Source organism: Bombus vancouverensis, chromosome 16 (assembly GCF_051014615.1).
Source record: "Bombus vancouverensis nearcticus chromosome 16, iyBomVanc1_principal, whole genome shotgun sequence".
Lineage (NCBI taxonomy): Eukaryota > Metazoa > Arthropoda > Insecta > Hymenoptera > Apidae > Bombus > Bombus vancouverensis.
The window spans coordinates 4,873,293-4,888,674 of record NC_134926.1 but is presented as its reverse complement, the minus strand read 5'-3'; the positions used below and the strand labels follow the sequence as shown (position 1 = coordinate 4,888,674).

At 33.4% G+C, this 15,382-nt stretch overlaps 1 protein-coding gene across 4 annotated transcripts in view; it reads right to left on the bottom strand.

Annotated features, from left to right (window-relative positions):
* Positions 1–97: 97 nt before the first annotated feature.
* Positions 98–15,382, bottom strand: part of mAChR-A (muscarinic Acetylcholine Receptor, A-type) — a 48,205-nt gene continuing 32,920 nt past the window's right edge. For 3 of the 4 annotated variants that reach the window (XM_076625223.1, XM_076625226.1, XM_033329347.2), the window contains 6 exons: positions 14,717–14,842; positions 11,116–12,679; positions 9,888–10,167; positions 9,487–9,613; positions 8,926–9,243; positions 98–8,400 (listed from right to left, as the gene is read on the bottom strand). In XM_076625223.1, coding sequence (XP_076481338.1) covers positions 7,879–8,400; positions 8,926–9,243; positions 9,487–9,613; positions 9,888–10,167; positions 11,116–11,584 — 1,716 coding nt within the window. In that variant the 5' untranslated portion in view covers positions 11,585–12,679; positions 14,717–14,842 and the 3' untranslated portion in view covers positions 98–7,878. Of the gene's footprint in view, positions 8,401–8,925; positions 9,244–9,486; positions 9,614–9,887; positions 10,168–11,115; positions 12,680–14,698; positions 14,843–15,382 lie in introns of all 4 variants that reach the window. The other variant, XM_076625224.1, reaches the window with a different exon arrangement.

Sequence of the window (15,382 nt, the reverse complement as noted above, 5' to 3'; positions counted from 1 at the left end):
GTATTCCTAATCTAAAAGTTTTTTTAAAACCTGTAATTGTGTAAAAACAAAGAAACAAAGATTAAATATTGAATCATTCGTAGAAATAAAACGCTCGTTTCTTATAGATAGTATGGTATATTTTATCCAGATTCTACTGGTATCATTACATACAGTTTTCTCTATACGTCTTTTTTTTCACTTACGTAACGTTTTTTTGTTTGTAGTCTTATGTATTCTTTGTTAATATAAAACACGTATATAAACATAGATCGAGTATATTGGTGTTTACAGGTAATGTATGGTTAAAAAAGGTCGTACACCATTTTTCGTTATTTCGATATACGGTTATGCAAAGACATCATCATCTTGAAACGATTTGACACAATTCTTTTTTTCTTTTTTTCTCATTTTACTCTGTGCTCAACTACGTACAAGTTTTTTTCTTTGCAGTGTTTTACATGTTTCTCTGTGTCTAGACGTGTGGGCAAAATTATAGCTCGTAACAATGATACGACAATTTGAAAGAATCGACGATCATCATTCGCGTATCCTTGAGCGATAGTAAAAACGATTCGAGTTCGTTACGAAACCTATATATATCGAAGAAATAGGAAAATCCCGAATTGTGTTCAGTGGAAGTGTAAGAAAATATTTTTCGGAACTTTATCGCCGATCTGTATATGGAATACGATTAATTACCCATGAATGAAAATGCAAATTTTCTATCACTCTACGTAATACATATGACTACAGAAAAGGTGCTCGATAGGTTATGCATTACATTCAATAAAATGTAACAGTAAAACGATTAACCTGAATTAAAGAGGTTCCTTGCGAATCGTTCGTAACTGTGAAAAATTGAACACGTCCGCAGTTTAATGCAATACTTTTTTTTAATGATTATTATTATAACGATTCGTATTCACGATAATTGAATGAATTCTCAGGTCAAATTTGATTTTTTTTGAAGATCTCGATTTCTTCGATATCGCTTAATCGATTTTGATTGAGAACTTATGTATGAGACCGATGTGAAAAATCCATTATGTTCAAATCCGAAGTCGATGTGCAATAGACAATGCGTAAAATAATGTGGAGTTTGGACACCGCTCCGCTCACCTCTCTAGAGAAGATGTACAAATATACATTTTCGTTTGATACTCGAACTGATGTAAAATTAAAAAATTGGCACACCGTATGGTACATCTCTTCCGTCGTATATTATATATATGTATATTATGTATACGTATATGTATATATGAATGTAAATTAATAACCATGTTTTATGTACGTAAGTTTTCTTACTTGGCAAAGTCATTTTCTTTTTCTTTCTTTTTTTTTTAGCTTCACAAGGAGACTAAGTACTTGCACGAGGCTACTACGCAAAATTATGGTGCGTGTTTGTAACCTTATCGTTTCTTCCTCGTTCACGAATTTTTTACATTGTCGAAAAATTTTTCCATTCGTGCCTTCTATCATTCTACGAAACCTTCCGACTTGGAATGATTTTATGCTAAAGAAACAATTGAGGATATATAATAATAGAAAGATAATTAATTCAAATTAAAATAAATACAAAATAAAAAAGTGAACAAATTAAATATTAAAAAAGTAAACAAATTTAAATAGTAGTGTGACTTTGGATTAATGCAATTTTGGATGTTTATGAATCAATCGATGTAATATTTTTCTTATCGTTATCACCTATTCAGGACCAATTGTAATTTGTTAAAATTGCAGATTCTCAATTTTTCTCAAAAATCCTTGAGCGGTCAGCACATCATTCTATACATAGTATATGTATGTACAAAAAATAATTCTAAACGACGTTTTGTCAATATAAGGCGATATTTCTAGCTAATTAATTTTCAATATAAATAGCACCATTTTGCGCAGTAATCCTCTCTGCAGGAATTCTGTTTTTGAACCGACGTCGTTTCGCCCATTTAAATAAATTAGGTAAACTGCGCAACAGTCGCATCACGGAACGTATCTTATTGGGAAACATTCTGTACACGTAACATATATTTCATCCCTCCTTAACTGTCTGGTAATTATTTACAAAGCGGAGGACCTTACCGATTTCAATGAGCTTAAAACATGTTATCAAGGTTAATATTCTGAGCAGCTTTTCCCTATACATGTTACCATCTTTCGACTTTGATTTCCGAGATATTGGCAAGTTTCCGCTTTAACCACAGTATGATTTTAGTAATCGAACAGTCAATATCATGGCATTTTTTCAATATCATAGCCCAAGTGTTTACAATTTCGAATAACGACAATATAATATAAAGCTTAATATATAAATTGTATCTGCCCTATTATTTAATATCTTAACTTATTTAATAGTAACATTATGGTAAATTATCTATCCTAAACCTAACCTAATTATTTTTCTTTCCTACGTGAGTTGAAAATGATTATCTGTATATGCCAGAATGGAGTGCAATCGTGATATAACTGAACTGAAGCTTTTTTGTGGATATCTCAGTAATTAAAGCCGAGCGACGGTAACGTGTACAGGAAAAAGTTGTTCAGAATGTTGGCCTTGACAATACGTTACAAGATCGTTGAAACTGATGAGGTCGTTCGCATCGTAAAAAATAATTTCCACTTCCTTGCATCTTAGAAAGATGATCGTTTTTTTAACGTTGAACATCGAATAGTTTTTCCGCATACACGTATTTACAAATTTACAGGTCCTAAGAAGTAACAAATACGAGACAAATAAGGTGAACGTCGACTGAATATGAATCATTCATCTTTAGAAAATGCCGTTCTTCGAGGGATAATTCTAGAATAATTAACGATACGCTCCTTAAACCGAACGCGACTGCTGTCAAGTTGACCATCTGCTTAATTAATAAATGTATACTTTCGATTTGTTTCGGTCTCTTTTATCGTTTGAATATTCATAGGTATATCGATCTCAGAAACTGAAAATCATTTAATAATTTAATAGCAGTGGGGTTATAATTTATAGCTTAATATTGATGTAAACAGAATCGGCTTTCCTTACTAATTTTTAAATAATCAGGTTTATAGTAATTTTCAATGTAGAAAATGATAATTGTTTATGAAATATTAATTTAAAAAAATCATTGCAAAATCTAGAATTAAGATTAAAGTGAGATCTTGTTAGAATTCGTTAGATCTCTTATTATAAGGATTTATTAAATTTTGTTAGTTCTCGTCGAATAGAAATAATATTGACGCAGTACTAACAAGATTTAATTAATCGACTTTAATATATAAGTCCTTTGGTTTACTGTTTGGATAGGCAAGAAAAAATCTCACTTTTAATATTGAGAAGATCGTTCCAAAATGTATCAATATTTATAAGATGAAATAAGAATGGTATTTAGCTATTATAATAATACCTTTTATGGGTACGAATTTTATAATTAAATTTTATACAGGTTGTTTCAAAATTAGAGATTTTAAAGATACAAGCAGTAATTAATGAATATATGTTCAATATTGCTTTATTATCTATATATATAAAAGTCAAAATATGTATGTACGTATGTATCTTCTTCTATCTAAAGAGTTCTATACTCTATTATACTATTTTCACCAAATTTAGAATGTATATTCTTCGATACTGCAGAAAAAATATTGTGGAGACCCCTATCCCCAATCACCCCCTCTTAACCGAAGCCCGAGTAATTTTTTGTGTATTAACTCAATAATTTTCAGTAATTTTGAGGGGGAATATTTTACACGATGGTGTGAGTGCTTCCTGGAAACAAAATTTGGTTTTAAAATTTATTGTGGAAGAATTAGTTAAAAAAATGAAAAGTGAATATGTTAAGTGAGATTTGAACAAGGGAGAATTTAAAGAAAAATATGAATATTTAAAAAAGTAATTTTTAAGTAAAAGAGATTCAACCTTTGAACCGCAAGATTCAAAAGATTCACTCCCTGGAAAACCTCCGCAACCGGACACACGCACCTAACAATGTGATACATAGTACAATCTAAAGTTTCGAGCGCCTATCGATGAGCAACCCGCCATACGGCAATCGTTTCTATAAAGCTTCAACAAAATTTTGAAATAATAAATTGTATATAACACGAACTTCTTCACACAATAATTTGTTAATTAATATTGTGAATGAATTAACAAATTACAAGTTACAAACTTCTTTTTAGTAATTTGACAATATTCAGTCAAATTCAGTCAGTTCATGTCAGTTTTTTAAATTTTACACGGTTAATAATTTTATGCACAATTTTTAGATTGTTGGTAAGAATTGTATTGAATTTTATTGCAGTTAGAAGTTTATTGAAATATAATTTCATAGAGATGAAAAAAGGTCTTATGTAATACTGGTTGCTCATCGATAGGCTCCAGAAATTTGCACACATAAATTTTCTTTACCAAACAATAAAATAAAATTGAACATAGATCATTAAGTGAAACGTACTTCTTTCATCTTCCTTTTTCTCGATTAAATTCTCTGCTTGATTAACTTGTAGTTTTGAAACATCCTATATTGTTAGTAATATTTCACATTCAAATGAATTATATTTTATTATGTTGTTACAACAGTGTAAAGTAATTAGTTGTAAAAAGTAACCACATAGAAATGAATGATGATTATTAAAATTCTATTTTAAATGGATACACACAAAAATGCTAAGTATGATGAATAAATTAACATAACAATATTTTACAAAAAAGGAATTATTTGCTAAAACAGCGAAAATTTGTATATACATATACATACATATAAATAAATATTAATATAAAATATGTATAAAAAGGTAACGCAATAAAAATCACAGAATATCTCGACAAAGAGCCATTAAAAACGAATTATTTTGTACTTATGTTCCTAAGCAGAATTCAATAATAATTCAGGATTACATAAATAATGAACTTTTATAATAACTATATTCAAACATCCAACATTATTATTAGTATTACATCAATAATGTAAATAGTTTATTGTTGAATTGCTGCAACCATATTAATTTAGTTTTGAAAATTTGATTTATTTATTACACATTTAAGAAAAACATTGAAAATAATTTTACTGTATCGGACTAGAAATTATAAATTTATTTCACAAGATGTAGATTATTCGAAAAGCCGATCTATCACGAAAACTTCTGTAAAACGAATAAGATGTTACTCTTTTTTTTTTTATCAAATTTCATGTAGAATGACAAAGTTACAATAGTTCCCGGATAAATGTCCACATTTTCCTTGGTAAAAGTTCTGTGTCTTATTTCCACCATTTCCTATCATATCGTATCAAATTAAATAATTTCAGAGGAGTGATATACTCATTACTATATGAACATAAATTTTTCATTTTTCCCGACACTTATACTTCATTTATATGTATACAATATATGAGCTTCTCAGAAGCCAAGCTCAACTCCACTTTGTCACTATTCGGTTGCTGAATGTATCTTTGTTAAAAAGATTATTGAAAATAAAAATTTGGTTTACTAGAAACAGTTAGTTTATATTTCCGTTACGCATATTTACTTATTAATCAAAATGATTAAATTAAAACTTCGCTCGTATTTAAATGCTGTATAAACACTAGCCATCTTAGCTGTCATGTTTGTGATGTCACGATTCTGTCTTTTCGATGCACAGTCGTATATGTGCTCTTGCATGTATACGCTGGTATCGGAATTATACATATAGCAAATAGCGAATTAAAAACATGTGTAGCGCTGTCACAGACTTGTGATTTCATATTTAGAATATATTCGATACGTGGTCGAAAACGTCCGGTTTTTTACATTTTTAATTGCTTATAACTTTATTTTTAATAATATACAAAAAAGATACGCGTCTAAAATTTCTGCTTTCTGAATTCATTTGCATAATTAGTGAAAAATATGCAAGTATTGAATTCTCCCAATGACATTATACAGTTACATCATACAGAAAATTTCTCAATTTCATTGTGCATATTACATATTACAATTAGAGTAGTACTATCAGTAGTATTTCAGTTATTCAGGTAACTAGTGATGTCACTATGATTTAAAACCATAGAGGAAACTTATCGTACCCATTTATCCGAGAAGTACTGTATGCAACTGACAAAAAATCACGTAATGTTCTTTCGTAGAAAAAAATACATAATAAAAATTTTTGTAGTAAACGTTCGTAATAAAAAAATGATAGCAAATCCTTAAGTCCTTATTTATATATTTAGTACAAGTATACCTTTGAAAGGATACATTTATTAAATTACCGGCCTATACTATTGATATCTTAAAGCTTCGTTTGGCACGTGTGATTAGAATGTTATTTAATACGAAAGTGTTAGAACGTTTTTTTCTTAACACGAAAGAATCGATGCAGCGCTTCTTATATTTTTTTTATACCACTTTGTTGCCATTATAGTTGTGACACACTCTCTATGTATAATAGCGCTTGTTTTGGTTTTCCATGACTAATTACACTTAAAACACTCATTTACAACTGGACTACTATTTAAAATGTACATCGAGTGCGTTATGTGTTCCTCGAATAAAACGCACGAGAAAATGCCTGTTTATTAACTTTTCTTCCTTAGGATTCGAATAGATTTCGTTTTTTTGTGCGGTATAGCTTTGTGTGTGTGTGTAGGAGGTTTATGAAATTTTGTCAGCTTCTTAAACGTTACTTTTCATTAAACAAACATTTTCATTTCTATAAAAAATTTCAAAACTAAAGTATTAAACAGTCTTTTAATAAATTTAGAAAAACTATTAATAATAAATTAATATTTTGAGGTTAGGTTCACTCAATGATAATTTTTTGTTGAATCTATCCACCTGTAAATGAAGTATTCTCACAAACATTGATTCAATTTGTAACGTTTGTTTATGGAAACTGATTTTGTTTCACAAACTATAGAAAAGAACTCGATTCGCGGCAAGTCATCGGCTCTATCGCCGCTGAAATCGAGCCACAAATTTGGCACTGTCGCGTACGTGCCGGTTATCTAACCCTTTTTTGTTTTTCCTTTGTACGGTTCAGAAATATATTTATAAAGATTATTTTTTATGGCAGTATTCACGTTGCATTGCCTCAAATGCGGAAATCTGAGCTGTCTAACCGCGAACATTTAAGATTCTTCCGATTTCCGACAATCTAAAATAAAAAACATCTTTCCCCCTCTCTCACTAATAAATTATTTCGATCTCTTGCTAATTATTACCATTTTAATGATATATTATGATTGAAAATTACATATTCTCTTTTCTTTTAAATATACAAATTTCTATGTCAATCATCTTTATCTGAAATGTATGAAACATAATTGTCAATTGAGAAACCAAAGTTAGTGGTATTATACATGTAAAATACTGTATACAAAATGTGTCTTATTAAATTTATCAAATCGAGTTGTAAACACCCTGTGTTTCCCCTAATCTAACACCTAAATTATGAAACAAAATCTCCGAGTGGAATTTTTTTAACTTGCTTAGACTGTCTTTCAGTTTGTACAAACGTTATTTTACGAACCAGTTTATCTTCTTCGATAGTTTGCTTATCTCGAGAAACGTTGTCCCTTTATGAACCTTGTTACTTGCCTATAAAAAACAGAATTAAAAAGCGATTTGCTACTCGTATTAATTAAAAAGATTGGAAAGAGATTTTTTAACAAAATATAACAGTTGTAACAAATAATATCATTTGTTGATCGTCCTTTCGATTAGCAAAAGTGAAATACGTACTGTATAATAAAAATATTCGGCACGTTTAGTAGCCTACTGACAGCAGGTTACCATAAAATTCGTAAGCAACTCAGTTTCCTTATCATCGGCAAGCACGTTCGGAGGAATGATTAAAAAGGAGAAGAGAGAAAACGATAGAGAAAATAGTACGCCCTCGAGCGTGCAAACGTCGCACGCTGGGCGTTTCTACTGATATCATCCTCTGTCCATCGCGGCTCTGTTCCTATTATGCCACTTGCACTTGAGAATCCTCACATATGTTCGTCGAAATGCCGCGTTGCACAAGGCGTAACACATTGGGTTCACAGTACTGTTGATATAACAAAGGTAATAGAAAAAGTCCCATAGCTCCTGTGGTATGTACCAGGAGCAGGCTGTGATGGATTTAATTAGAACGAGAATATTGTACGGTGTCCAGGTGATGATGAACGCCAGCAAGATGGCCGACAATGTTTTCGCGGCCTTTCGATCGGCCTTCTTCTCTTGTATCTTTTTCTTCTTCTTGTTCGCGGGTTTGCTCGCAGCCGGTTTGCCCCCCGACGGTTTCGGAATGTTTTTCGTATTCAGGGGAATTCTTATGTCGGGCATGTGAGACGGTCTCCTAGTGCTCAACGAGGGGCTCACCGTCTCCTCGTGGTACATTTTTATGCTTGCGGCCTCCGTGTATTTCCCTGTACTGTCGATAGCTCTCGGAAGCCGGATTATAATCGTGTATATCTAGATTGAAATATTATCATAGAATATATTGGAAAGTTCAGAATAGATAGTACAGAAATAAAAAAATAAGAAAACGTAAAAATAAAGAAAAAGTGTATATGTAATTATATAGTTCTGTATTATAATACTTAAAAGAAAGATGAGATAAACCTGAAAAATCATTTGGAGCATATATTTCATGTAGCGAAAAAGTATATAATTCTGTAATACTTAAGTTTTTTGAATTATTCAGGTTGTTTTACAAAAAGGTTGAGCAAACATTTAAATAGTCGCTGAGCTATTAAATCAAACAACTTCTATTCAATAAGAAGATAAAAATATTAATAACATAAAAATGGCTAATAAATTAACGAAACGATTAGTTACATACATATAACTTTTTTTCACAAATATTAGTAAGACGAAAATAATTAACAAATTATATTATTAATAATTAATTAATTATCATAATTAACAATTATGAACGACTAGCGAGACACTGTTTGCATGCAACATTGTTAGAGATGTTAATAAATCCAAACATACAGAATCGTTAGAGTTGCTTCTCGTCGACAGCTCATCGGTTCTCTTAGATTTTTTGTAATCGTGGTTATCAGCTGTACTGATGGGTTTCTCAACGGTTAACGTGGTAGGATGAATCCCACTTAGAGAGGCAGATCGAGAGACCGTACCAGTAAGAGGGGTTTCCGCTGATAACGGCGTTATGGCTTCGTCATAACCGTGTCCTGTGCGACTGCTCTCAGCGCCTTCTATGTCCTCCTCTTCATCGTCATCCTCGCGACCACTATGCCACCACGCGACACACCACATCTTCAGCCACATCCATGAAAATGGTCTGTGTTTCTGTATAAGTTTACACGAATTTATTATTAAGTATGGAGATTATAAGAGAAGAACTTGATAAGTATATTTTATAAAGGAAATGTCATGAAATCTATGATTAAATTAAATTTGAACTAGTCTTTAACAGATAATGTATATTTAATATTTAAATATTTACATTCCAATAGTTTATATCTGAACGGATAATTTAAATAGTTTTTAGTTAGATAGATAGATTTAGTTCAATAATAGTTAAATGTTTACTGTTTTATATTGAGGATAATGTTTCTCTAGATAAGAGACCGCGATATGTGTCGCATTCATGTCGTCAGCTCCTGTGCTTGATTCGCTTCTAGGCCTTCTACAGTCCTCCATATCCAACGCTTCATCGCTAATTACAAATAAGGAGAAATATAGTATAATATACAAAGAATACATTGTTTACTATCGATTCAAGTTCCATTTTTGACTTGAACTTTTATCAATCAAGATACGGGATATTTTCTGATTACATTTACAAATTAAGGTATAACCTATAACATGGTGAATCTACATGAAACAGTAAGTCGAAGGAGTTACGTACGAAAAAATGTCATCCTATATTTTCGACTTGCTTTTTCATATAGATTCACCCTTCTTCGTCAAAGAAACATGAAATAATTTACCTAGAATTACTCCTTTTACTAGCATCTTGTTTTCCAGCTTGTAAATAGGGAAGATCTTTTTGTCGTTTCTTGGTCTCCTTCCATATCCGCCAGTAAAGAATAATCATCACAGTGACAGGCATGTAGAATGCAGCAATCGCGGTACCAAATGTAATGTAATGATTTGTCTCGATGAATTGAATGTAGCAGGCGTTTATGGGTACCGTTCGTTGGCCTTCGATATAAGGCCAAGCGTAAATCCACGGTGGCCATAGAACCAGCGAAATTCCCCATGCACATGCTGAGACACATTAAATATTTTTTTATTTTTCCTTATTTTCTTTTAATTTTTTTCCATAATATTATTGTTAGATTGTGGATATTTATGCAAATTCATATTTTTATGAACACAATTGAAGAATTTGCAACAACGGGAAGGTAACACCAGCATTTTAATTGTATTGACTGGGAAACAAATTCGATATTTACAATATTTCTGTAAATCTAATAATTTTTTTAATGAGACACTTGTTGGATATATTCACACTTTCTTCCTATTTTTATTCTTTCGATATACGAAGAATCGTCGACAAGAAAAAAGCTGTGTCTCGAATATTTTTCTACGAACTACTTTCTTTATAAGTTTCATCAAAATCGACATCCGATATCGGTTCCACGTGTTCTCTTGTAAGAAGCTTTCCTGTATATGCATTATTGAATAGACAAAAGTAGGTTGATTTCTTTGTCTCTGTTCACAATGTCAAGGAGTTGTATAAAAAAGACTTCATTTGTCGATAACACTGGTATTGTGAAATGAAAAACAGGGGAAGAGCTTGCCTACCAACCAGCGACATCCAGAAATACTGAAATATCAAATGTAAGCTTAGACTGATGCATATAAGACGCATAACAAGTTTAAGAGTATGCAATACAATATTTCTTCTGTGTTAATGATTAAAAATGACGATTATAGGTACTAAAGTAGCATCAGATATAATATTTATTAAAAATTCATTTATAAAAAGTTATATATATATTTTTATTATTAATTCATCTAAATATCTGAATAAGTATTCAGATATGTAAATATATGAATACTCAAGTATTCGAATATTCAAATATCTAGGTACCCAAATATCTAAATATCCAAAATCACAGATATTAAAACACCTAGATACGCAAACATCAAGAATATTGCCAGCCCAATCTAACCTTCTTAAAAAAGATAACAGAAACCTAATATGCATACCGATCATAATGGCTGCCCTCGAAGTAGTTCTCTTGGCGCGATACGTAAGAGGCCTCGTAACAGAGAAATATCTGTCGAAGCTGATTATAAGGAGGTTCAAAACCGACGCGTTACTCGCCAAGTAATCCAACGCCAGCCACGTGTCGCAAATATGCGGTCCCAACGGCCAGTAGCCGAGCACGGTGTAAAGCGTGAAGAGAGGCATGGATATTAGACCGATCGCGAAATCAGCTACCGCTAGGCTGAACAAGAAGTAGTTTGAGATCGTCTGCAGCTGTTTGTCAATCTTGAACGATATCATCACCATTATGTTACCGACGACGGTGGTCAGACTGAGGAATACGGCGATTATCACGATCAGTACGCGTTCCCATATCCTGTATGAGTGCAGTTCACCGCCGCAATCGAGACCATTACTCACGTTGTAGCTCTCGTTGCCAAAAATTTCCACCTCTGAAGTCACATTCATGTCTGAAGAGTTTCGCTATTGCCGAAAAACACTTCTTGTGCGTTCTGGTAATTCTCGAGAATCCTTTATGTTATTTTATAATTATTTTCTTAAATAAATCTCCTCTTCTTCTTAACCTCTTCGTCTATTCTCCTCTCTTCGTTTATGTATGTTTCTCTTTTACGTTATATTCCTACTTTTTAAGTACAAATTTGCCCCTTTTTTATTTCTTGCCGATTTTTTTCGGCTTTCATTTATTGTTCCTATTAAAAGAAGTCGCGTGTTCTCTGTGATTTTTGTAACTTTCTTTTTCCTTAAAATTACTTTCCTCTCTCTCTCTCTCTTTCTCTCTCGCTCTCTCTCTCTCTCTCTCTCTCTCTCTCTAATAACGTATCTTGTCTTTTTCTTCTTTTGCGCTTTTTTTTTATCTTAATTTTTAATTTAAATCCTTTGTTCTCCTACTTAAAGCAATTTATTTTACATATAAAATTTCCTTATTTTTTTTTTTTACCAGCTAGTTTTATCAGTTTAGAATTCTTTTGAGGCTGTCCCTTCCTGTCAGGCTCGTTCTCGAGCTTTTAACTCATCCTCCTTCTCTTTTTGTGCTCGTGTTTTAAACGTATTTCGGTTCTCGTAGAAGCAATACCCTTCAGGCTTCGTTTTCTCATTTGCTCTTCGAGTTGGCTTCTTTTCCAGCGAAAAAGTACTTCCTTTACTATTTTCCTTCTCCCTCCTCCTTTTGTCCTGCTTCCTCCCTCTCCCTCCCCCTTTCTTCCTCCCGTTCTCCTTCTCTCTCTCTCTCTCTCTTGCGCGTGCTCTATCGTTTCTATCCCTGCGTATGTCTGGAAATATTTTTGTTCTCTGCTCGTTATACGGCTCACATGTCACGTGTCCGGTCGGAACATCTCTCTTCGAAGTCCGTACTCTTTACAGGCTCTTCCCCGCTCTCTTCGCATGCAACCAGCGAATACAACTGGCGCACACACGCACGCACGTACGCACGCGCGCTGATGAGACAATTCCTTTAACTTCTGGACGATTTATTCGAGGATTTAGGAGACCGAGGGATGCGTCAACTGCATACCCTCTTCAGCGGTCTCGTTGATGGCGCGTCACCTGCGAACAGACAGATTACCATCATTTTCTTTCCTTCTTAGCGAATCACGGCTTTATTGTAACACATCGCTGCATACTACCTCACCGATATTTCTATCGCCGATGACCTTTATCAGGCGCAATATTTAATTATTCTGACACATTTCGAATATTATTTCGAATCGAGAGAATAAACCGGCTCGTCCACCTGATACAATCACCACTTGACTTCTTTCTGTGGGGAACATCGAATAAATGCTGCGTAACAGAGACAGAGTCAAGAAAGACGCAGGATATCAGACCCGTCACAACATGTGCCACAATCAATCCGGAAGCGATAACAAGTGCAAGGACTATGCAATCCAACGATTCCAATGTTGCATCGATCAAATGCAGAATCAGAACCAGTTAGACCCGCCATAATTTCGTCTAGTCATCTTTTCATTACCCTGCTTCGTACAGTACGTAGGCTCGTAAGTATTGGAACACTTGTGGCGATCAAGTGGAAATTGGCTCTCGTTTCTCAAGCTTCATGACTCATGACTGTGTTTAAGCGCTTATCGTCTAGGGTTGCGTGACTGAAGAAGAGTATCATGGGGTAAGAGGAACGCTTCTTGACTCGATACACGAGAAAAGAAGCGCCGTGGTTGGTCAAGAGGTTGGAGAAGAACAAAAGACTCAACGACCAGGTAAAAATCCCGGTTACATCGGCAAATACCAGACGTTTCGTATTTTCGAGAATATTCAAAATATGGCAGGAGCCTCGTAAGGGAAGCAAACTGCACGTTGACAGGCGGCGGAAATTTACATTTTTGAAGATTCATTATGACATTCTATAGATGTCCTATTTGTAATAATGAACCGCTTCTTTCATGATTTTCAGCCGTGTGCCGCATCGCTATATCATAAAGTTCCACTCTGCTCGATATATTTTCATATTCCAAAGAGTCCTCGACTCGCATGACGTCAATTTAATATCGGACATGGACCGGATTTTCTCGTGATTTTCTCTAATTTTTGACAAGCACGATATACGAGCGTATAACCGAATGAGAAAACGTAAATATAATATCGTTTACCGATCGTTAGTTCGAAATTATATTAAAATCGATATTATTCGCGTTTTCGTATTTTACTTTCTAACAAATTAATTTTATAATTTCGAGTTTTATAATTTCGTTGTTACAAGTAGATCGTGAATTTTTATGCATGTGTAAGAAATTTGAAGGAAAATTAGACAAATATGTATAGATAATATACAGGGTGGTTGGTAATTGGTGGTACAAGCGGGAAGGGGGCGATTCTACGCGAAAAAAGAAGTCGAAAATATAGAATAAAAATTTTTCGTTCGAGGCTTTGTTTTCGAGAAAATCGACTTTGAATTTTCGGTCGGTACGCGTGCACTTTATCGCGTCTCGTTATAACTCACTGTAGATCTCACTGTAGATCGTTGTCTCGATGGAAAAATTAAAAAAAAATTTTTTTTATTCTATATTTTCACCCCCTTTCCGCTTGTACCACCAGTTACCTACCGGTTGGCAGCGGAAACGGTCGGCACATCAAGCATAAAAAGAAGATTAAAAAGGAAACAGCCAACAGATCTCACAAAGGACATAACCTAATAAACACTCACCTCGCTAAAGAAATAAAACAATCAAATTCGAAGATGGTATCTCACTGGGGGTAGCCATCCACATGTTACTTACCAATTAAGTTAGAAAAATTTACCAAATGTCCAGCTGGACAAATTGTAAAGTATAAATTAAATAATAATAAAAAAAACCAGTTACCAACCACCCTGTATACAAAATATCCAAAATAGAATACTTGTTTTAATATATCTAATAAATGAAACAAATGATTATTTTCATTCTATTGTTCGTTACGTTCATCAAGATATAAAATTGCATAAAAATTCCGTCTAATTAGATATAGTGTTTCATATTGTTATTTAATAGTATTTAATATTACGAAGGAAATTGAAATTGCGTTGTAAAATACATGGAAAATGGAACGAACGAATTAATTGATATTTATTACCGGCCAAGTGATCCATACCAGTATCCAGGCTGCCGTTGCCACCTTCGATGTCAATATGCCCTGGGATGTGCAAGCAAGCATAGTCAGACACGCCGCAATGTGCAGCCAAACGGAGGGAAATCATTTTGAATACTTATGACGACCCTGTAAAAATGGGCAAATTTACAATTTGAAAGGCAATAGTTTATAAACAGAGAAACCGAGCCTCTCAAGACCAGAACCTGAAATATTAACAAACTATCGAGGACGTAACGTTCTGCGTTGAATTTGTCGTCTCGTGAACGCTACAAAATTTGCCACGTTGAAATTATCTGCCATTTTTCAGCGCTCGAATATTTTACTTTATTCCCTGCTACTAATTTACAAGCGACAGAAAGAATAACCTTTCTACGACAGTCTCTTCTTTCGTAAATTTTTCGCCAGCAAATTTTTCTAATACTATTGAGTTCTTCCATATAGGTGGCAGCACAGTTTAGCGTTGTAAAAGATTCTAAATCCTTGTAACTGTTCGACGTACCAACTTAAGGTCCATAGAGCATTTTTCAGTTTCTTGTTATTTTCTGCTCGATACCAATCGACGCATCGTAATCATATTTGTCGTATCAAGGACTAAATGTCCCCGTGGACACTAGCGGACATCTGAACTAATGGATCTTTTAATTACTATTGACCGGCTCATAAACG